This window comes from Dipodomys merriami, unplaced genomic scaffold, assembly GCF_024711535.1.
Source record: "Dipodomys merriami isolate MVZ:Mamm:240054 unplaced genomic scaffold, mDipMer1.0.p SCAF_7, whole genome shotgun sequence".
Taxonomy (NCBI): Eukaryota; Metazoa; Chordata; class Mammalia; order Rodentia; family Heteromyidae; genus Dipodomys; species Dipodomys merriami.
The window spans coordinates 71,692,880-71,717,342 of record NW_027206290.1 but is presented as its reverse complement, the minus strand read 5'-3'; the positions used below and the strand labels follow the sequence as shown (position 1 = coordinate 71,717,342).

At 40.6% G+C, this 24,463-nt stretch overlaps 1 protein-coding gene across 9 annotated transcripts in view; it reads left to right on the top strand.

The window, feature by feature from the left end:
* Ncoa6 (nuclear receptor coactivator 6) overlaps window positions 1-24,463 on the top strand; it is a 95,597-nt gene that overhangs the window by 49,598 nt on the left and 21,536 nt on the right. For 5 of the 9 annotated variants that reach the window (XM_070007107.1, XM_070007108.1, XM_070007110.1 and 2 more), the window contains 5 exons: window positions 1,708-1,854; window positions 4,775-5,891; window positions 9,813-9,934; window positions 13,447-16,437; window positions 22,538-22,606. In XM_070007107.1, coding sequence (XP_069863208.1) covers window positions 1,708-1,854; window positions 4,775-5,891; window positions 9,813-9,934; window positions 13,447-16,437; window positions 22,538-22,606 — 4,446 coding nt within the window. The remainder of the gene's footprint in view (window positions 1-1,707; window positions 1,855-4,774; window positions 5,892-9,812; window positions 9,935-13,446; window positions 16,438-22,537; window positions 22,607-24,463) is intronic. The other 4 variants (XM_070007113.1, XM_070007112.1, XM_070007111.1 and 1 more) reach the window with 3 other exon arrangements.

The window sequence follows — 24,463 nt, the reverse complement described above, 5'->3', positions numbered from 1 at the left end:
TTTTGCTTGATCTTTTACTAGTAATGTTAAATGTCCAGATGAAACATGCATTTTATTAGCAAACTTCTCATCAGTTGAAAAATTAAGATTTTGCAATAGAGCAAAAAGATAAGTACAAGGTCTGATTGGGGGAAATGCCCTTCTAGTTATCAGTTTTAATGATCCTACTTAGTAAAATTATAAGCATGGTATTTGTTTAGTTTGATTACCATTTAAAGGGGAATAAGTTCAGAAATCATTGACTTTTATAGTTTTATAATGCCAATGCCTGCTCCTTAGAGAGGGAATTCCACTAGTTATACCTAAAGGAGATTTATTTATTTATTTTGTAAGGTGCCTCTTGTATGAAGAAAAAGCAATGGAGCTTAATGTGTGAGAGGTAAAACGATTACAGTAAAACTTATCCATCTCCATGTTTATTATTTATTCTTATTAATCATTGATCTACTGCACATGAACGTGCTTGGAGCTTTACAGTAAGGTATAGAGAGCATTAGTAATGCTGTCATCTGATAAGCATATTCTCCACCAAAAGACACCCATTACCTATCCAAAAAAACTTTGCATCTTCAGTGCAACATAGCAAAGTCACGTTCCCATGGTTTCTGGTGAAGTTAAGTTGCTCATCAATTTTTTTCTTTTGTTGTAATTAATTTTGCTGACATAGAAGCTCTAATACTTGAATCCTAAGAAGTGTTTAGAAAATGAAAGAATATTTCAGTTCTGGGCATCTAGCCCTGGATCATTGGAACCTGAGTAGTCCTTTCTGCAATAGAAGCGTGCGAATGGGAACTTGTCACTACTGAAGAAAGGACAGCTTATCAGGGCATTGGAAATTTGGCCCTTATAAAAAATGGACAAGTACAAAAAAATTTAAGTGAGATTTAGGTCTTGATGCTCTCATACAGCAAATGATAGGTGGCTCACCTATGTGATCTGGTCACATCAAGGCCTGCATTTTAAACAATAAGTTGGTCTGAGATTCTCCTTACAAATTTATTTTCTGAAATTAGGCCTTACTAAAAAAAAAAATAGTGCTTGAATTCAAAATTTCATTAGAACATGGTTTTTGGTGCCATAGCTGTCAGAATCACAGCAAACCTTACGAGGAAAAGGCATAATAAGTTTAACATAGCCTCACTTTGAAGCTCCTATGAACTCTTTCTAATGTCCTGTCTCTCTCTTCCTAAGAGACAAGCACAACACTGGGGGAAATTCTCTGCAAAGGAGACTGTCATCCATTTCCCTTCAGGCAAAAAAAAAAATCCTCAAGATTAGGACCCAGCTCTTAGTATTCCATATCAAATTGTTTGAATATGAGAATTTAGCATATTCCTCTGGTGTCTGTGTTAAATAAAGTATGTAAATTTTTGGTGTCCATTGTATTACAGAGAAAAGTGAGCCCTCAAACCTTGCGGTGGCATAGCCTCAGAATCACATTTAGGAAGCAGATTGCCATTTTTCCTTGGCATGTTCTAAGTGTAAATTTTTTAGTATTTCTTTTTCATCTTGACAATGCTCATGTAAGGAATTGTGTTGATTTTTTTAACCATCTTTCCCAACCTTATTATTAAAGATCCTACCAGTGTGACAGAGAGAGCTAAGCCAGTGGAGACTTCATGCAGCTCATCCTTCCTTATTCATTCCATATCTAAGCAAGAGTATAAATTTGCTAGGTAACTGCCTTACTCATTGTTTTCTATTAAGGAATGCCTAAACGCCTCCCACCTGGCTTCTCAGCAGGACAGGCCAATCCAAACTTTATGCAAGGTCAGGTGCCTTCTACCACAGCGACCACCCCTGGGAATTCAGGACCCCCTCAGCTGCAAGCAAATCAAAATGTCCAGCATGCAGGTTTGTTTCCTGTGGTTTATTTAGCAAGCATTTATTAAGCATTGATTGTGTGGTAAATACTTTGATAGGCAACAGGGGTATACAAATGAACGGGTTCTTGTCTTTCCCTCTAATTTCAAACACATAACTAATCTTTCAGTGTAGTAAGCAGTACATGAGAAAATAGGTAAATGTCTCAGCAAACTGAAAAAACTGAAGAAAGAGAGATGAAATTTGAGTTAGAGCAAGAATCAGCAACTTTTTTTCTCTGTTGTCTTTGTTGCAACTATTCAATTCTGCTCATTGAGAACAGCAGTCTTCCAAATATTTATCTGATTTGCTGACCTCTCAGAGCTTACTCAATAGTAAAAAGGAAAAAGGCATTTGTGGGAGAGGAAATTATACATACATAGGCATACAGACATATGGGATGTTTGGACAGCTGCAATTTAAAAATCTTGCCAGGCTCTGATGGCATATGCCTGTAATCCTAGCTGCGCAGGAGGTCAAGATCTGAGGATCTTAATTCAAAGCCAGCCTGGGCAGGAAAGTCTGTGACTCTTTATCTCCAATTAACCACCAGAAAACCAGAAGTGGCACTGTGGCTCAGATGGTAGAGCACTAGCCTTCAGCAAAAAAAGCTCAGAGACAGCACCCAGACCCTGGTTCAAGCCTCAAGACTGGCACACACACAAAAAAAAACCCTCTAGATAATACATATTAGCTTTTGTTTTTGCTGAGTGTCTGAATTCTTTTTTAATTGTATTTTATTGTGTATTATTATTGTTATTATTATTATTATTATTGTCGGTTGTAGGGCTTAAACTCTTGGCCTGGGCTCTGGCCCTCAGCTCTTCAGCTCAAGGCTAGAGCTCTACCACTTGAGCCACAGTGCCACTTCTGGCTTTTTCTGTTTCTGTGGGCTGAAGAATCAAACCCAGGGCCTCATGCATGCGAGGCATGAACTCCACCACTGAGCCACCTTCCCAGCCCCATTGCTGAGTGTCTGAATTCTTATGTACATGTGGATATGTTACTTTTCAAGTTTAATTAGTACTAATACCAGCAGTGTATATATATATGAGAAGAAATTTTAGAAAATAAGATATAGTAGAATGGCTAAAAGGTAATATTAGTAAAGCACTATTGTAAAAATCCCCATTTTGTATTTTTGGGTTTCTGATTGTTTAGAGACCATGTGACTTTATCCTCCTACCCGTTCTTATTTGAACAATTTGGACTAAGGTAACTCATATTTTCTGAACTCCTATCCTCAATTGGAGTTAATTTGTTATGTCATTACAGCTTTAATTATAAATCACTAAAGAATAAGAAAATCCCGGCTTAATGAAAATAAAACTTAAAACTACCTTTATTGGGAGAGCAGGATGGGGCAGACTATTTGACTTTTCCCATGTGCTATTGCAAAACTGCAAAAAAAAATGTTGCTGATTCTTGCTCTAACTCAAATTTCATCTCTCTTTCTTCAGTTTCTTCAAGTTGCTGAGACATTTACCTTTTTACCCCCTGACTTATGGGTTTTTTTTTAATGGGAAGTTATAAAACCATGATGAAATTCTTAATTCCTCCACTTCCAGCACTTCTGTTTTGTCTTTTTTTTTATTGTAAAGATGCGGTACAGAGGGGGGGTTACAGTTACATGAGTAAGGTAATGAGTACATTTCTTGGCGAACATTGTTACCCCCTCCTTGGTTGTCTTTTTTATATGGTATCTTCCACCTATTGTTTTGATTTACACAATTAGCCTATCCAGTGTAGCTCTCTTCTCCTTTGTCCTTTTCTATTCTGTTACTCTTAGGTTATTTCTCTTGTTAGTTTTTTACTGTTTCCTGAGAAAATACTTTTCTTTTTAAATGTGTTTCTCGCCAAATAAAGGAACAGGGATTTGGTCTATCTTGTTTATTGGGATTATCTTAGCACCAAAAGTACCTTGAACTTGTTAAGTAGTTAATCAGATGAAGATATACTAGTATATGCAATATATATAGCATATACAATGATCATGAGTTCAAGTTTTGGGTTCATGAGGCTGATTTTAAAAACTTCCTTAAGGTTCAGGAAAACTCTATATATGTAAGCAAGGGACAATTAACTCCTTCTCTGACTGGAGTGTGGACTGGCTTCATAACTTCATTATGGTTTCCTCTTTCTAGCCCCTAATTAAAACTGAAAATTAGCTAGCACTAGTGGCTTATGCCTACTCAAGAAGCTGAGACCTGAGGATCATGGTTCGAAGCCAGCCCAAGCAGGAAAGTCCATGAGACTCTTATCTCCAATTAACCACCAAAAAGCCAGAGGTGGAGCTGTGGCTTAATTGTAGAGCATCATGTTGAGCAAAAAAAAAGTGTCTAGGCTCTGAGTTCAAGCTCCAATATGGGCACATACACACAAGTATTTTTTCCTTTGAAGTACAGCATCACAACATCACACATATAGCCTTTGAGAGTCAGAAATGATTTCTAAGAAGCATTTTAAAATAAATGTCTTGCAGCAATGCCGAGGTTTTCCTACAAGAACACTGGCACAATTCTTTGTTTCACTGATGATTCATGGCAGAGCTTACTTCACTAGCCTATGGTACTTTTTGTTAAATTTTCACAATACTTAGCTATAGGTCATACAGTTTTTTCTCTTTATTTAATCTAAAAGAAAGTAAACTTGATGGATTTTTAAGATATTATCTTTTAGTCATCAAAAAGAAGTAAAGAAATTGTATGTGGTCATGCAAAATATAAATTATTCTCTGTGACATCTCTGTAGTTTAAAAACCTCACAGAATAAATACCAGATGCAGTACACTTATATTAGTCAGGTTTTGGGCTTCTAAAATAATTTAAGTATCTGATAAGATGATATTTCTTTCTGATAAAAATAGTTATTTCTTTCTGAAACTGTGTCTTTGTTTTGTTTTGTTTTTAAGGTGGTCAAGGAGCTGGTCCTCCTCAAAACCAGATGCAGGTGTCCCATGGGCCACCAAATATGATGCAGCCGAGTCTCATGGGACTTCATGGCAACATGAACAACCAGCAGGCTGGTAGTTCTGGGGTTCCTCAGGTGAACCTGGGCAACATGCAAGGCCAGCCTCAGCAGGGCCCACCATCTCAACTGATGGGCATACACCAGCAGATTGTGCCCTCACAGGGACAGATGGTCCAGCAACAAGGAACTTTGAACCCTCAGAATCCTATGATCCTCTCAAGAGCCCAGCTTATGCCACAGGGCCAGATGATGGTGAACCCCCAGAACCAAAACCTTGGGCCCTCACCCCAAAGGATGACCCCACCCAAGCAGATGCTTTCCCAGCAGGGCCCACAAATGATGGCACCACATAACCAGATGATGGGCCCCCAGGGACAAGTTTTGCTTCAACAAAACCCAATGCTAGATCAGATCATGACCAATCAGATGCAGGGAAATAAGCAGCAGTTTAACACTCAGAACCAATCCAATGTCATGCCGGGACCAGCACAGATAATGAGGGGACCAACTCCGAACATGCAAGGAAACATGGTGCAGTTTACAGGACAGATGTCAGGACAACTGCTGCCCCAGCAAGGGCCTGTGAACAACAGTCCATCTCAGGTTATGGGGATTCAGGGGCAAGTCCTGAGGCCACCAGGGCCCAGCCCACACATGGCTCAGCAGCATGGTGATCCTGCCACTCCAGCAAATAATGATGTCAGCTTGTCTCAGATGATGCCTGATGTTAGCATGCAACAAACCAACTTGGTTCCCCCACATGTGCAGGCCATGCAGGGAAACAGTACTTCGGGAAACCACTTCCCAGGCCATGGGATGCCTTTCAATGCACCTTTCAGTGGAGCACCGAATGGAAATCAGATGTCCTGTGGTCAGAATCCAGGCTTCCCAGTCAATAAGGATGTAACACTAACAAGCCCCTTGTTGGTCAACTTGTTGCAGAGTGACATCTCTGCAGGCCATTTTGGGGTGAACAATAAACAAAATAATACCAATGCAAATAAACCGAAGAAGAAGAAACCCCCTCGGAAGAAGAAAAATAGTCAGCAAGACCTAAAGTAGGTTGTGATCATTTTGCCTCAAATCTTACTCATTTGTTTCTATGTGGACACTTTTGTTGATGGAAAATTTAAAGCATATATAAAATTAGAAGAGCATAATGGGATCTACTTCAACAGTTACCAGTTCACTGCATATATTGTATTGCCTTTATCTGTATTCTCTCCTATTACATTCTTGATTATTTTAAGGCAAATTTACATATGAATACTTCAATACTACCTCTAAAAGATAAGGATAGTTCTTTCATATGACCATACAATACCATTAGCAAAATTGTTAGTCCCGTGCCAGGGTCTGGTGGCTCATGCCTGTAAACCTAGCTACTCAGGAGGCTGAGATCTGAGGATTGTGGTTTGAAGCCAGCCCAGGGAGAAAACCTTAAGACTCTTTATCTTCAATTATCCAGCAAAAAGTCAGAAGTGGAGATGTGGCTTAAGTAGCAGAGCACCATCCCTGAGCAAAAAAGCTAAGGGAGATTGCAGGCCCTGAGTTCAAGCCCCAGTACTGGCACCAAAATGAAGAAAAAAAAATTTCCCTTAATAGTTTAATATGTCCAGTGATCACATTTCTATGATAATCTCTTTTTTTTTCTTGCAATATGTTTGTTCAACTAAGGATCCAAATAGTATGTTACCTTGTAATTTGTTGATATCTCTTAATTCTGGAGTCTTAGTGAAACTTGACTTAGTCTTGTGGCACTCAAAGCCTAAAATGTAAACCAGTGCTACACACTGCAACTGAACAAAGCATTAGCTTCCAGTTTATCATGGCTTGTTGAGCCAGAAGGGCCAATGTATTTTGGGAATGCAAACTACTTATGGAGACACCCTTCTATCTCTCAAATAAAAATGGTCTTTTGTACAACTTCCTTTTCTTTAAAGACCCTTTCTCCTACTTAAAAGCTTAAACTCTATGCTAAGATGATTGGATCTTTTAAGTCAGTTACCCTTTCAGTAAAGGTTCTCCAGGTGAGCTTTTTTGCTAGACCAAAACAGGAAGGGTAATTAGCAATTTATATTTTCTGAACCTAAATATTAATTTAAGGGGTTTCTGATTTTGATGTTTCCAGAGAAATATAGATTGAACTTGATTTTCAGCCCTTAATTACAAAATAAATTCACAGACATCAACAGGAAACAAATTCCTAGAACTACTTAAAAAAAAAAAAAAAAAAAAAAAAGACAGCAACAAAAAGAACAGAGGCCCAGACCCTGGTGGCTCATTCCTATAATCCTCGCTACTCAGGAGGCTGAGACCAGGAAAATCTTGGTCAAACAAGCCCAGGCCATGTGACTCTCCATTTAATGCAAAATGTCAGACAGCAGGCATGGCTGAAGGGGTGGATCATCTACCATGAGCAAGCAAGCTGAGTGAGTGAGTGTAAGGCCTCTGAGTTAATCCCCTGAACAACAGGGAAATTTTATTTAAGTAATCTCAAATTTTCAAACTAAAATCACTTACTGTTTTTGTTATTGTGTTATTTTTATTATCTTCAGGTGGTAGTACAAGGGAAAAACCAGGTACTTTTATCCAGCCTTTTACAACACTCTTTGATGTAATCTGTTAAATCATAAGAACTTTCTGCTTAAATCTCATGCAATAGCCAATCATTGTGTATTAATCTGTATTTTCCTGAATTCAAACTTAATTTGTGCTTTATTTAACTACTTTTTTCTGATAGCTCTTTCTCAGTTAATTTTTTTACTGTTTCAACATACAGGAATAACATTTTATGAGAATATCTGTGTTATTCTTTCTAATTAGCTGGGAGTAAATTGTAAGTCCAGTCAGTTACAATTGTTATGTATTTCTGCTGTCTTCACTAGTCCTGAGAGAGGTTGCCTACTTCTTGGGCCTACACATTATGAAAAGGACCTTGTCCAGTATCAAGCTTCTAGGAAAGGGAGAGAATAGGTTTAATCAAGACATCTGTTCCTAACTCTGTCCCTAGGTTACTTTGGATTCTTGAGCCTATACTCAAAAAGGTATTTGTTTTCTCATCCATATTAATATGTGGAACTAAATATGAGGAAACTCTAGCAATACAGTTTTTTAATTAATTTTTGGTGCTGGTCCTGGGGGCTTGAATTCAGGGTCTGGGCACTCAAGGCTAGTAGTGCTCTACCACTTGAGCCACAGATCCACTTGACTATTTTTTAGTAGTTTATTGGAAATAAAACTCTCATTGACTTTTCTGCCTGAGCTGGCTTCGAACCTCAATCTCAGCCTCCTTGAGTAGCTAGGATTACAAGTGCCCACCTTAGCCATAGTCTTTTGAAAGTAAAAGATAACCACAAAAGCTTTGCCTATAATTTGAAATGAGGGGAAGTCATATAAAGAACAACTTAGTGTAGGGGTCTGGATGTGCTAAGGACTTACTTCAGGTTCTAAATTCCCAGATGCTAGTGCTTTTACAGTACACTTAGGGATTGGGCATTTACAGTCCATGCTTATAATCCTAGCTACTCAGGGGGTCCAGATCTGAGGATATCAGTTCAAAGCCAGCCTGGACAGGAAAGTCCTGTGAGTCTCTTATGTCCACTTAACCACCAAAATGCTGAAATGAAGTTGTTGCCCAAGTGGTGGAGTGCTTGCTTTGAACAAAAACATAGCTCAGATACAGCACCTAGGCCCTGAATTCAGTCACCAGGACTGGCACATACACACAAAATTCACTAATCGTGCTTTATAAAACTACTCAGAGTATAATGAAACTGTCTGAAAGTGCCCTGACTGTAATTAAGGCAAAGGGAAACTAGAGGTAGGAAAGAAGGATGAAGCTAGGAGCGAGATTACAAACCAAATGGAGGATATGAACATGCCAATTCTTTGACTATGTGGATATCCGTGGATACGTTTCTTTTTTTTTTTTCTTCCCCACTTAAGTGTGAGCTACATGTGAAAATGAAGACCTCTCAAAACCAATGGTTATATCTGCAAGTACTCATCCTGCAGCAGAATTCACTAACTTTGTTGTGATATTCTCCCCCTTTGTTCTCTGAATACGATTTCCATCAGCCAATTTACAACCAAATGTGGGGTGTTATGAATTATTGAGTCTTGATTGAATTTAATAGTTTTGCTGATGATATTGTGTTTCCACATGAATAGTCCTTTAAATATTGATAGCCCCAAACCATGACTAGGTTAAACGTTGTAAGCAGGGTGCTGGTGGCTCACGCCTGTAATCCTAGCTACTCATAAAGCTGAGATCTAAGGATCTCAGTTCCAAGCCAGCCGAGCAGGAAAGTCCATGAGACTCTTAACTTGAATTAACCACCAGAAAACTGAAGTGGAGCTGTAGTTCAAAGTGGGGGAGTTCAGCCAGCCACTAGTGGCTCATGCCTTGTAATCCTAGCTACTCAGGAGGCTAAGATCTAAGGATTGCTGTTCAAAGCCAGCCTGGGCAGGAAAGTCCATGAGACTCTTATCTCCAATAAACCATCAGAAAACCGGAAGTGGCGCTGTGGCTCAAGTGGTAGAGCGCTAGCTTTGAGCTAAAGAGCTGAGGGACAGTGCCCAGGCCCAGAGCTCAAGCCCCATGACCAACCAAAAAAAAGGAAAGACAAAGTGGAGGAGTTCTAGCCTTGAGCAAAAGAGCTCAGGGACAGCACCCAAGCCCAGAGTTCAAACCCCAGGATCAATAGCAACAGCAACAAAAACACATGTAAACATTTTATCAGGAATTTGGGATACACTTCAATATAATTCTGTTAGATTAAGAAAATTTTACCATTTAATGAAATTGCCAGGTTTTTTAATGTTACTATGAGTGGTTTATACAGACTAAAGATATATAAGTAATGATAGGGATGATAAAGCAAACATTGTAATTCTTCAGAAATAGGGGAAAGGTTGAGCAAGTTTCATGTATTTCTTATACAACCTATTATCAAACTTGTTATTTATTTTTTTAGTACCCCAGATAATCGCCCAGCTGGTCTGGAAGATGCTGATCAGCAACCTTTGCCTGGAGAACAAGGAATTAATTTAGATAACACAGGCCCTAAACTGCCAGAATTTTCAAACCGGCCACCAGGTAATGAAATTTTAGCTAAAGATTATGTATTATCATGTGCACGACATTATGAGGCTACTTTCTCTGTGAGGAAACAATATTTTGTCTGTTAACTAGTCTACTTTAGTGATTTAATATGCCCAGTATTTGAAAGTTTTGTCTTGAATATAAGTAACTGTTACAAAGGTAACTTCTAAAGTTATAAGCACACATTTGTGTGCTTATACACACAGTTATATACATTCTGCTCAAGTTATATTCATTAAAGTCCTCATAAAAATCAGACTGAAATGTGAAAAATCAAACTGAAATTGTTCTTGTCAACAAGGTTCTAGTTTGCATAAGAATGAAATAAGATTAAATGAAGAGATGTTTTCTCTAATACTGCTTACCTGCCTTTCCTGTAGACTGTCTCCTGGGGCTTTCTCAAAGAAGAAAACTACCAGGGATTTAAAACAAGATGTTTTTTTAACAAGAATTTTATTTCTCATTTTAAGCCAAAAACTATTCATAAAGCATAATAAAAGGCAATCTATGTAGCTACTACCAACTTAATAGTTTATTGGGAATAGTATCAGTATTGTTGAGGACCCCTTTTCTAATTATAAAATGTTTTCCTTTCAATGTTGATAAATTATCTTGAAGAGGAAAAAGCCTCTAAAATTCATTTCAACCCACCTATTATACCTGGTTATTCTTGTCCTAAACAGTGGCTTATAACTTTATTTCTTCATGACACAGTCAAGGATGTAGAGCAATCCCTTCACACTGAGGACACTGTCCTCTGTGCCTCCATTGTTTGTTCCCTGTGTTTTATTTCTTCCTCACTAGAGGTTCCATCTCCTTTTTGATCGTAAATGAAGGTAATATTATTTTAGGAATAAACTTTGCCCTTAACTTATACATTTTAAAAGTAAATTTTAAGAGAAGTAAATCTATCATGATATCAATATTTGATGTCATTTATTAGCAATTGCTACATAGCACACTTCCCACCAGTGAGAGCACAATTGGGGTTGAGAGGTCTCCAGTCTTTGATGATATGTCCAGAAGGCATTGTAAGCAGTTCAGACACATCTGAACTCTTGTATGAATTCCAGGGGAGTCTTCATATACATTTATTGCCTGTTTTTTGCAATCTGGAGGTTTACAGGCTAAACTTGCTCTATGATAGGTTTGAATTTGCCATACAGTTTCCTAAAGGTATGAATTTAAAATCAAGTTAGAAATAGGCCTCTAGCCGGGCGCTGGTGGCTCACGCCTGTAATCCTAGCTACTCAGGAGGCTGAGATCTGAGGATCCAGGTTCAAAGCCAGCCCGGATAGGAGACCGTGAGATTCTTATCTCCAATAAACCACCAGAAAACCGGAAGTGGCGCTGTAGCTCAAGTGGTAGAACCCTCGCCTTGAGCTGAAGAGCTGAGGGACAGCACCCAGGCCCAGAGTTCAAGCCCCACGATCAAAAAAAAGAAATAGGCCTCTACTTTTTTCAGTTTGAAGGGATCCATGTGACTCCTGCTATCCTATACAAGCCTACTTTTATTTACTACTTGCCTGATGCCTAAAAATCTTATAAATTTGAATCCTCTGCTAATAAATGTGGGGTTTTTTTTTTTATTGTGTTATAGGTACTGTGTGTGTCCTGGCTTTCCCTCTCACCCTTCTGTCACATGAACCTCAATCTGTATTCTTATTACTAATGCCCTTTGTATAACTGCCTCTAGCTTCTGGACTCATTATGGCATCCATGCCTTTAGCTGTTAGTTTTGAGTGTCGGCTATATTGTCTGTGCTACTGGTAAGCTGGTTTTAAAGATGAGATGAAAATCATCAGGTTTATACCCTGATGTGAGCAAACTGTTGCAGAAATTATGGTTTTCTTAATGTGTGAACCCCAGAGTCGATGTACAAAATAAAAATACACTGTATTTGACCTGTAGCAATGCCACATATTACTTGAGCTTAAAACAAAAAAGATTTTTAAGAAAGATCTCCAAAACTAGATTTTGCTGATTATACTCATTGGTACCATGAAAATTGCTGGTTAGAAGACATTCATTAAGTACTGACTACAGAATCTGACCCAGAGGGCTGGGAAGGTGGCTCAGTGGTAGAGTGCTTGCCTTGCATGCAAGAGGCCCTGGGTTCAATTCCTCAGCACCACATAAGCAGAAAAAGCCAGAAGTGGCACTGTGGCTCAAGTGGTAGAGTGCTAGCCTTGAGCTGAAGAGCTGAGGGACAGCACCCAGGCCCAGAGCTCAGGCCCCATGACTGGCAAAAAAAAAAAAAAAAAAAAAGAATCTGACCCAGAGCATTTGGTAGCTATTCTATAAAAATCTTAAGCCTGTAAAAAAATAATAAAACGAAATAAAATTGTGAAAAAAAAAAATCTCAAACCAGCATTTCTTCCAACTGCTAGAGCCAACTATTCATATACCTGCACCTTCTGAAGACTTTCTGAATGTATTTTTCATGCAACCATGGAATTATCTGATTTGTGGAGTTGGAGTCCAGATATTTACTCATTTTTCCCACTGGATCATTTTTATAATTGGTTTACTTTGAATATCTTCCTATCCTTTTTGCTGATTCTTTAAGACTTTTTTGTTCTAAAATGCCAAGTAAAATTCTCACCAAAGAGGCAGTCATTTAAAATGTTGCTTTCTGCAGGTTTGGACAACATTGCCCCTCAGTCCTTTTTCCAAAATTACTTTTTATTCCTGAGGGCTGTACTTCTAGCTTATTTATTTTCCAAGTGTGGTTTCATTGAGAATATTTTCCAAATAGAGGTTTACATGTAAAAATGAATAGAAATTAATATGCATAAAAAATTGAGTACCCTCATTTTCAGCATATTGTCAGCCCCCATTGCTCCCTTTATTTATTAAATTGATACAAACTGAGGGGCTGTGTAATTCTTATTCAGTTTACTCTAAAGAATTGAACCCAAAGCTTTCAGTAGTGTATGGAGCCAGTGAATTGGAATAATTTTTAAATCCTCTTAAGGAACTGAATCCAAGAATTTTATATTTTACTTCAGTTGAAGGAATAAAAAGGCCATCTTCAGTGCTGATGTTAACAAGACTAAGGCTTAAAAGAAACTAATCCTCTGCTACCACAAAAGCAAAATTTACTTAAATGTTTTATTTCATTCACATATACAGTGAAGTGCTAATTATATCTACATGAGACCTGAATGCTTGGTGGCCAGCTAATTGCTAGTCTTGTTTGGCTGGTAGGCTCAACTATTTGCCATGCATAGCACAGAGTACCTAGAAGAATTTTGGTACGGTATTGCATCATTCAGGCCCTGAACACCAAGAGACTCTAGGTTCTTAATGCTTTACTTTTTGTTCCTTAAACAGTGTGCCCCTTTGCTCATGTCAAATAATGAGGTGCCTGTCCCAGGAGTGGGCATACCTGAGCTGTTTGTACACAATCTGCCACCTAAATGAGTATTGCACAACTATACTCTAAAGGTAGCAAAGTTTTCTTGCGCAAATCTAACTTCCCTGATTTTGGGGGCTTGTTTTAGGTTATCCTACTCAACCAGTTGAACAGAGGCCACTTCAGCAGATGCCTCCTCAACTCATGCAGCATGTGGCACCCCCACCACAACAACCACAGCAGCAGCCACAGCCACCACTGCCTCCGCAGCAGCCGCAGCAGCCGCCACCTCCTAGTCAGCCACAGTCTCAGCAACAGCAACAGCAGCAGCAGCAACAACAAATGATGATGATGCTTATGATGCAGCAAGATCCCAAATCCATTAGGCTTCCAGTCTCTCAAAATGTCCATCCCCCAAGGGGCCCTCTGAACCCAGACTCTCAGAGAATGCCCATGCAGCAGAGTGGCAATGTGCCTGTCATGGTCAGTTTGCAAGGACCTGCCTCTGTGCCACCATCACCTGATAAACAAAGAATGCCAATGCCTGTTAATACTCCTTTGGGAAGTAATTCAAGGAAAATGGTATACCAAGAAAACCCACAGAATCCTTCTAGTTCCCCACTGGGAGAGATACCCTCACTTCCTGAAGCAGGTAGCAGTGAAGTACCATCTGTCTCAGGAGGCCCAAACAACATGCCTTCCCATTTAGTAGTTTCTCAGACTCAGTTAATGATGACCGGGCCCAAACCTGGACCATCACCCCTTTCTGCAACTCAAGGTGCAACTCCTCAGCAGCCCCCTGTAAATTCCCTGCCCAGCTCCCATGGCCACCATTTTCCAAATGTGGCTGCTCCAACCCAAACAGCAAGGCCTAAAACACCAAACAGAGCCAGCCCAAGACCCTATTATCCTCAGACACCCAACAACCGTCCTCCCAGTACAGAACCTTCAGAAATCAGTCTGTCACCCGAAAGACTCAATGCCTCCATAGCAGGACTCTTCCCTCCGCAGATTAATATTCCTTTACCTCCTAGGCCAAATTTAAACAGGGGTTTTGATCAACAGGGCCTAAACCCAACAACTCTGAAGGCCATTGGGCAAGCACCTTCAAATCTTAACATAAATAATCCTTCCAATTTTGCTACTCCACAAACTCACAAAGTAGATTCTGTTGTGGTGAATTCTGGAAAGCAATCTAATTCTGGAGCAACAAAACGGGCAAGTCCAAGTAACAGTCGGAGGTCTAGTCCTGGGTCTAGTAGGAAAACTACCCCAAGTCCTGGGAGGCAAAATTCAAAAGCCCCTAAACTTTCTCTGGCCTCTCAAACAAGCACAGCTCTGTTACAGAATGTGGAGTTGCCAAGAAATGTATTGGTCAACCCTTCTCCTCTGACCAATCCTCCCATCCCTGGGAGTTTTCCTAACAATAATGGGCTGAATTCTCAGAATCCCTCCGTGCCTGTGGCTGCGGTAGGGGCTGTTCTTGATGATAATAAGGAGAGCTTGCATGTACCTCAGGACAGTGATTGCCAGAATTACCAGGGTAGGAAGGAGCAGGTAAATGTCGAGCTAAAAGCAGTCCCTGCCCAAGAAGTTAAAATGGTCATCCCTGAAGATCAATCCAAAAAGGATGGGCAATCTTCAGATCCTAACAAACTTCCCAGTGTTGAAGAAAGTAAAACTTTGATGTCTCCTGCCATGAGGGAAGCACCAACATCATTAAGTCAACTTCTTGACAACTCCGGAGCTCCTAATGTGACCATTAAACCCCCAGGGCTTACAGATTTGGAAGTAACACCTCCAGGAACTTCAGGGGAGGACCTCAAGAAAGCATCTGTCATTCCCACACTGCAGGACCCATCTTCTAAAGAATCCTCTAATTCCCTGAACTTACCTCACAGTCATGAGGCCTGTTCAACCATTGTGCATCCAGAATTGAATGAGGTCAGTTCTAATGTTGCACCAAGCATCCCTCCAGTAATGTCAAGACCTGTTTGCTCTTCCTCCATCTCCACTCCCTTGCCCCCAAATCAAATAACTGTATTTGTCACTTCCAATCCTATAACCACTTCAGCTAACACATCAGCAGCCTTGCCAACGCACTTGCAGTCTGCATTGATGTCAACAGTTGTCACAATGCCCAATGTGGGTAACAAGGTTATGGTTTCTGAAGGACAGGCAGCTGCCCAGTCTAACGCCCGGCCTCAGTTCATTACACCTGTCTTTATCAATTCATCTTCAATAATTCAGGTTATGAAAGGATCACAGCCAAGCACAATTCCTGCAGCTCCCTTGACTACCAACTCTGGCCTGATGCCTCCGTCTGTCACGGTTGTTGGCCCTTTACACATACCTCAGAACATAAAATTTTCTTCAGCTCCTGTACCACCTAATGTTCCCTCCAGTAGTCCTGCTTCAAACATCCAGACAAGTCGACCCTTGGTCCTTAACTCTCGAGCCACTCCTGTTCAGCTTCCTTCCCCACCTTCTACATCCTCTCCTGTTGTTGCCCCTCATCCCCCTGTCCAACAAGTGAAAGAACTAAATCCAGATGAGGCTAGTCCTCAAGTGAACACCTCAGTAGATCAGAGCACTCTGCCTTCTTCACAGCCAACCACAATGGTTTCTCCCCTTTTGACCAATAGTCCAGGCTCCTCTGTCAACCGGCGAAGCCCAGTCTCATCTAGTAAGGGCAAGGGAAAAGTGGACAAAATTGGCCAGATTTTGCTGACCAAAGCATGTAAGAAAGTTACAGGTTCTCTTGAGAAAGGAGAAGAGCAATATGGTGCAGATGGAGAGACCGAAGGCCAAGGACTTGAGACCACAACTCCTGGGCTCTTAGGAACTGAACAGTGCTCAACAGAATTGGACAGTAAAATCCCAACACCCCCAGCACCCACTCTGCTAAAAATGACTTCAAGCCCCATGGGCCCAGGCTCCACCTCAACTGGACCCATCTTACCTGGCGGTGCTCTTCCCACCAGTGTACGTTCAATAGTAACTACTCTAGTACCCTCTGAGCTCATCTCCACGGTGCCGACCACAAAAAACAATCATGGTGGCATAGCATCTGAACCACTTGCAGGTGGCCTAGTGGAGGAGAAGGTGGGATCCCATCCAGAGCTTCTACCCAGCATAGGTATGTACTTGGTCTTGGCATCATCTGCTCATGTTGGAGTGTTTTGCTGATCTGTCCCACAAGAGAGAAAGCATGATTCATTTCTACTTGGAGAAAGAGGAATGGCAAAAGTCATAGTTCTGCTTATTAAAAGTAAATTAGAAGCCAGGGGCCAGTAGCTCACACCTATAATCCTAGCTACTCGGGAGGCTGAATCTGAGAAATCTTGGTTAGAAGCCAGCCTGGACAGGAAAGTTCATGAGGTTCTTCAGTTAACCATACAAAGCCAAAAGTGGAGCTGTGGCTCAAGTGGTAAAGTGCTAGCCTTGAAAAAGCTAAGGGACAGCACCTAGGCCCAGAGTTCAAGCACCAGGACTGGCAAAAAAAATTAGAGGGCTGGAGACATGGCTCAAATGATAAAGCATCCACCTAGTAAGTGAGAGGCCCTGGATTAAATCCCAAATACTGCCCAAATAAAGTATTAGAAAATGTGCTTGTAAGTCCCATGTTAATTTTACATTCATTAACATGGTTCTCGACTTCTGAAATAATGATAACATAATTCATTTATATACATATAAAAGTTTCTCAGTTTAAAAAGAAAGCATTTTTGTACAGATTATTATGAACAGAAAAATATATGTAATGTTTCAACTACAAACCTTTCATGTGAAAGGATCGCTAACATTGTTTTGATACTATGAAGCAAAAAGCTTAAGAACCTCACAGTTGAAACAATTCAATGCTGACAAACTAATTATCAAAGACATTATCTTTTAGTTCATATAAAACAAGAACAATTCATAATTATAGAGAGAATGTCCTAGCTGTGGGTATGATGAGACAAGCCAGCTTTCCAGACCAAAAAGCACTCACAGCTAGGGATGTAACAAACTCCGAATAAAGCTGGCATAGTTGGGCTGGTTCCTTGACAACAGTGGTTACCTACTGTTAAGCTGAGTGGCACCAAGACAAAGGAAACATTGGCAGGAACCATTCATCATGGACTGGCCACCCGTCGTTAATGTTTTGGTAAAAGCATGAGAAAGGCAGTTCAGTTCCAGTTCAGAACTGTTACTTTTCCATGAAAAACTGCCACATGGATGAGCTAAAAGGAAGCATTTTCACATCATCTCACATCATCTTCATGTCCATCATATGGGCTAGAGGTAATCTTGCCCTGTGTTATGGGTGAGAATATCAGTATTTATTTAGTCTGTACTATGAGCCTGTATCCTAACCGTACCCCTTAAGTGTGAGTAGCAGCGTCTTTTAATTGTCCCTTATGATGATAAAGGCTTGCTTGCAGCTGTCTCAGAGCAGATTCCCTTATCTTCTTTCCAGTTGTTCTCCATTCCTCAGGAATCATTCCCTTTCTGGCTGGGCTATTACTAGAGAAGAGTTTTCCAGGGGGGAAAAAAAGGCCAAAAAACCAGGATTAGAGTGATGAAAAGCCAGATAAGTTTGGCATTATATATGATTCAAAATTAATACTTTGGGTCCAAAATATTCATCAGAAATATGAATTTGGAATCATACATAACACTAGATAAATATTTTTACATGGATTAAGTAAAGCATATACCAGCAGTGTTAACTTGACTACACCAAAATTTAGTCTCCTTTGTAAAATGAGAACAAAAAGGTAGCTCAGTGGTAGAGCACTTGCCTTGCATGCCTGAGGCCCTGGGTTCAATTCCTCAGCACCACATAAGCAAAAAGAAAAAAGCCGGAAGTGGTGCTGTGGCTCAAGTATAGAGCACTAGCCTTGAGCTGAAGAGCTGAGGGACAGTGCCCAGGCTCAGAGTTCAAGCCCCATGACCAACAAAAAAATAGTAATAAAACACTTTGAGTGATAGGCACTGAAGAGGAGAAGATAGCTGGGCACTGGTAGCTAACACCTATCATCCTACGAGATAGGCACTCAAGAGGAGGAGGAGATAGCTGGGCACTGGTAGCTAATACCTATCATCCTAACTACTCAGGAGACTCAGATTTGTGGATCACAATTCAAAGCCAGCTCAGGCAGGAAAGTCCATGAGACTTTTATCTCCAATTAACCACCAGAAAACTGGAAGTGGCTCATATTGGTAGAGCACTACTCTTGAATGAAAGAGCTCAGGAACAGAGCATAGACCCTGAGTTCAAGCCCCATGACAGACCAAAAATAACAATAAAACAACTGAGCAAGAGTGTGTGAGGCTCTGGTTCAGGTCCGTCCCGACACCACCACCACCACCACCACCACCACCACCCAAAAAAAGAAAGAACAAACAATTCAGGGGCCTATCAGAGTAAATTTTAGTTTCACTGGTTACCAGTTGCAGTCAGGTAAGTTCCTGGTAGTTGAACCTGTAAAAGGAAGATTATAATTCCTACCTCCCAGAATTTGCACAAGGATTCAGTGAAAGCATTTCACATCAAGTAGCAGGCATACTTCCTCATGCAGAGCTCTGGGAAAGGCTAATTCCTTTCTCTCTCTGTCACTTTACCTCAGATAATTCTGGGAAGGATAAAAGCCTATAGGGAGTTTGCTGCCCTGATAGGAGACAGAGACTCCACTTTCACATGGTAGGAACTCATTTTCCCATTTGATTTCTGTTGATGTAGGTAACCATAAGAATTGAGAAGAAACTGCTGTGACTTAAATATAGTCTCTGATACTAAACATTTCCATTCAAGAACTTTTCCTCCAATACAAAAAAAAATAGTGAAGTGACAAAAAATGATCTATTGTTTGGATAGGGGATGTGAACTAGCCATTAGAAAAAATTCTCTGTAGTTAAGGCCAACTTGTTCATAGTTATTGTCTCTATTGTTTTTCAAGGGACTTCTTTGCTTTTACCTTGAAAAATTTGAGAAACCAATATGAACTTAAAACTAGAAGCTAAGACATAATTTTAAGCTTTATCACATAAGCATCCAAAATAAATTCTTGATACAAATGTGTTGACTGCCTTTAAGTGAAGAGAGAAATTTACAAAATTCTATAGGAGATTAAAACGTAGTGTTGTAGAGTTTACTAAGGATTTTAGAATGAAGTATCAAGATGACAGAATGCACCTTTGAGTGTGACGTGTCTGTACCTTTAATTTTTGCTGTATAATCCAGGAAGGTTCTGTTTTAGAACATTTAGTTATTCCATTCCCTGAGGACTAAATTCTTTCTGTCCTTCAAAGACTACTTCTGAAGTTTATCCCTTTAGCCTTCCATTAGATTTCTCAATCTAGAATTGGTATCTTTTGACTTGGACCCCCAGGGCACTTCATAGTTTTTGCATTTCTTTCATGTCATGTTACTTACACCACATGTGCTCATCTTTTCTTTGTTTCTTTCTTTTTTTGTGAGAGACCAGGACTTGAACTCAGTGCCTGATGCCTTGCTCATTGGCTTGCACTCTGCCAACTAAACCATACCTCCAACCCCACATATGTTTATCTTTAATATTAAGCTGAGGCTGGGCACTGGTAGCCCACACCTGTGATCCTAGCTACTCAGGAGGCTGAGATCTCAGAATTATGGTTCAAAACCTGATCAGGCAGCAAAGTCCATGAGACTCTTACCTCTAATTAACCACCAAAAATCCAGAAGTGGTGCTGCGGCTCAAAGTTGTAGAGTGACAGCCTTGAGTGAAAGAGTTCAGAGACAAAGCACAGGCCCTGAGTTTAAACTCCATGACCAACCCCCCCCCCAAAAAAAAATTAAGCTTAGTTTCTGATATGCAAGAAGGATGTAATATGTTTTCTAAGAGTACATAGTTCAGAGTCTTGCTTTGTAACTGTCAAGGTAAATAGTAACAGATTTGTTTATTCATTGTTGAACATCTGTTTTCTGCCCATCAGTCTTGCTAGATACTATAGAAAAAGTACAAGATTAGATGCTTTTTGGTTCTGATGTAGTTTTAAGAGGGGTAAAATTTATTTATTTATTTATTTATTTATTGTCGGTCATGGGCCTGAACTCTGGGCCTGGGCCCTGTCCTTGAGCTCTTCAGTTCAAAGCTAGCGCTCTACCATTTGAGCCACAGCACCACTTCTGGCTTTTTTCTGCTTATGTGGTGCTGAGGAATCAAACCCAAGGCCTCATGCATGCAAGGCAAGCACTCTACCACTGAGCCACCTTCCCAGGCCCATAAAAACAGATTTTGAAAATGCTCAAGTTAATAGTATAAGCATTTCTCTTTAAATGGCTTGGGTTTCATGTTCTGGAGTTGGTTGGTTGGTTGGGAGGTTTTGGTGGGGGGGAGCAATCAGTCTTGGGGCTTGAACTTAGGGCATGGTGCTGTCCCTGAGCTTTTGTGCTCAAGACTAGCACTCTTAACTCCAGCTTTTTGCTTGTTGATTGGAGATGAGAATCTCATAGGCTTCCTGCCTGGGTTGACTTCAAACTGAGATCCTCAGAGCTCAGTCTCCTGAGTGTCTAGGATTAGACATGAGCTACTACTGCCCAGCTTGTTTTGAAGTTTATTGTTTTGTTTTGTTTTTGTTTTTGTTTTTGGGGGGGTCCGGTCGTGGGGCCTGAACTCTGGGCCTGGGCGCTGTCCCTCAGCTCTTCAGCTCAAGGCTAGCGCTCTACCACTTGAGCCACAGCACCACTTCCGGCTTTTTTCTTTTTGCTTATGTGGTGCTGAGGAGTCAAACCCAGGGTCTCATGCATGCAAGGCAAACGCTCTATCTCTGAGCCACCTTCCCAGCCCCTTGTTTTGAAGTTTATAAATAGTAGTCAGAGTTGGTGTAATGGCACATGCCAGTAATCAGAGTTGAGGCAGGAGGGTTGCAAGCCTGACTACAGGTCAGCCTGGCTACATAATGAGACCCAGTCTCAAAAAAAAATAAAAATAAAAGAGAGTAGTGATCATAAATTGAGCCTTAAGCCGGGTGCTGGTAGCTCACACCTGTAATCCTAACTACTCAGGAGGTTGAGATCTGAGGATCACAGTTCAAAGCCAGTCTGGGCAGGAAAGTCCAGGAGATTCTTATCTCCAATAAACCACCAGAAAACTGGAAGTGGCACTGTGGCTCAAGTGGTAGAGCATTCACCTTGAGCTGAAGAGCTGAGGGACAGTGTCCAGGCCCAGAGTTCAAGTCCCATGACCAAAAAAAAATTGACCCTTAAGAAGCAAAAAAATGAAGTTGCTGTTGTCATAGTCGTTTCCTTCCCTTCTATTTACATAAATAAAAAGTAGTCTTGGCTACTCTGTGAGATTAGTTGATTTTTAAAGCGATTTTAAAATGTAATTTCAAGGTTGGCTACAATTACTGCCCCCCTTCCCTTTTTGGTGCCAGTCCTAGGGCTTGAACTCAAGGACTGGGTAGAGCTTTTTTGCTGGTGCTCTTCCACTTTCAGCCACAGCTCTACTTTCAGCTTTTTGGTAGTTATTTGGAGATGAGTCCCGTGGGCTTTTCTGCCTAGACTGGCTTTCAACCACAGTCCTAAAATCTCAGCCTCCTAAGTAGCTAGGATTACATGAGTGAGCCATCAGTACCTAGCTTTAATTACTCTCTTTTTAAGTGATAGAGCACCTGCTTAGCAATTGTGAGACTCTGAGTTCAAACTCCAGTACCTACAAAGAGAAACAAAAACAGCAACAATAATAATACAGTATTGCAGCAATTAAAAAGTTCTTGAGGTCTGGGAAGGTGGCTCAGTGGTAGAGCGCTTGCCTTGCATGCCTGAGGCCCTGGGTTCCATTCCTCAGCACCACATAAACAAAAAGAAAAAAGTCGGAAGTGGTGCTGTGGCTCAAGTGGTAGAGTGCTAGCCGTGAGCTGAAGAGCTGAGGGACAGCACCCAGGCCCAGAGTTCAGGCCCCACAACCAGACAGATACACACACACACACACACACACACACACACACACACACACACACACACACACACACACACACACACACACACACACACACACACACACACACACACACACACACACACACACACACACACACACACACACACACACACACACACACACACACACACACACACACACACACACACACACACACACACACACACACACACACACACACACAAAGTTCTTAATTTAGTTAATGCTTTCTGTGTTATTTAGGAAAGGAGTAAAAGGCCTGTAATATTTTGTATGTTTTTCTTGCTTTAGTCCCTTCACAGAATTTAATCCCAAAGGAAACTCCAGCCACAGTACTGCAGGGGTCTGTTGCCAGACCAGGTAAGGCAGACTTTGGAACAACTTCTTGAAGTGGGGTGGGTTACAAGTGAAGGGACTTGCTGTCCTCATCAACATCACATGTTCTCATACATGTTCACATTCCAGTAAGTATATGGAATGGTCTCACCTATTTGCTTCCATAGACTTCAGTTGAGTGGCAGAATTTATGATTATTCTTTTTCACGTTTGTAATGTCAATCGCAGAACTCAAGAAAGGCATCTCTATACCCATAGTGTCTATCTGCCATCCACCATGATTGGTTTCAGCTGCAGTTTGGCCTGATCTGTTTCCCTGATACTCATAGCTGGTAGCTAACTAGTTGGCATAAGGTGACTTCCTGAGGTAGCACCAAGATAGTGGTTGTAATGACAGGAGTAGATGTATTTTCTAAGAATCTGCTGCTATAAAGCAGCCATTCCTCCAGGGAGGCAGAACCATTTCAGTTGTCTCTATAGAGATATTCAGGTTTTCCCCATGACTGAGATACCATAAATAGGAGGAGGAGTCCATGTTAATCTGACAGATAACTGCTGTGGGACACTGAGTCAGCTCCAAACACATGATCACAGTGCTTTTTCTGCTTTCACGGATTAGACTGTTAGTGCAAAGGAATAGCATAGATATGTTACAGTTTAGTTTTGCCTGGTTCTTTGTCATTAAAATCATTGAAGAGTACAAGAAAAGGTATAACTGGTTTCCACAAGCAAGTTAAACTATTATTGAAGATATGCACTTGACAAAATTAGTAAGAAAAATTAAAATAAGCATGTTTAATTTCATGAGGGATGTTATAATATAATTGTTTTAAAACCTGCTTAGGGTACAATACCCTATGTGATGGATAGAACTTTTTTTTATTGCATACTTTGGGAAGAATCAGGCCTCTGGGGAGAAAAAAAGGAATGAGCAGAAAACACTTCAGGCACCCAGAGTCTTTCCTTGCTACCAACTGCCTCCATGAGAACTGATCTTTGGAGAGTGTTAGATTGGAGCTAATTATTCAGAAAAGGCATCTCATAATAAAATTCTCTATACTAAGAAAATGACAACTAGAAAGGAAAGTACATTTCCTGTACCAACTCTTTTTTTTTTTTTTTTTTGGTTGGTTACGGGTCTTGAACTCTGGGCCTGGGCACTGTCCCTCAGCTCTTCAGCTCAAGGCTAGCTCTCTACCACTTGAGCCACAGCAGCACTTCCAGTTTTCTGGTGGTTAATTGGAGATAAGAGTCTCACAGACTTTCTTGCCCCGACTAGCTTTGAACCATGATCCTTAGATCTCAGCCTCCTGAGTAGCGAGGATTATAATTTTCTCATCTGTTATCATCTTACTGTTATCACTGTATCATCCTTACTTTGATCATTTTTCCTTCTCAGAGTAGTTGCCTGAAGAATCCCGTTCCGTTTTTTTTTTTGGTACTGGAAATCGAACCCAGGACGTTGCACTTGCTAGGCAAGCGCTTTGCCACTGAGCTACATCCCAGCCCATCCAGTTCCTTTTTTAAATTTAGCTTAAATGAATCTTAACATGCCCTCAAGCTCCTCCACTTATATGAATTATCAATAATAGTGTTAGATTCTAAAAATGATCAATTTTTTCATTTCAAAAGAGCAACTAATTAAGGTTAGAACCTCTTTTGACTTGAGCTATTTTCTTTTTTTTTTTTTGCTGGTCGTGGGGCCTGAACTCTGGGCCTGGGCGCTGTCCCCCAGCTCTTCAGCTCAAGATTAGCGCTCTACCACTTGAGTCACAGCACGACTTCCAGCTTTTTCTGCTTATGTGGTGCTGAGGAATCGAACCCAAGGCCTCATGCATGCAAGGCAAGCATTCTACCGCTGAGCCACCTTCCCAGCCCTTG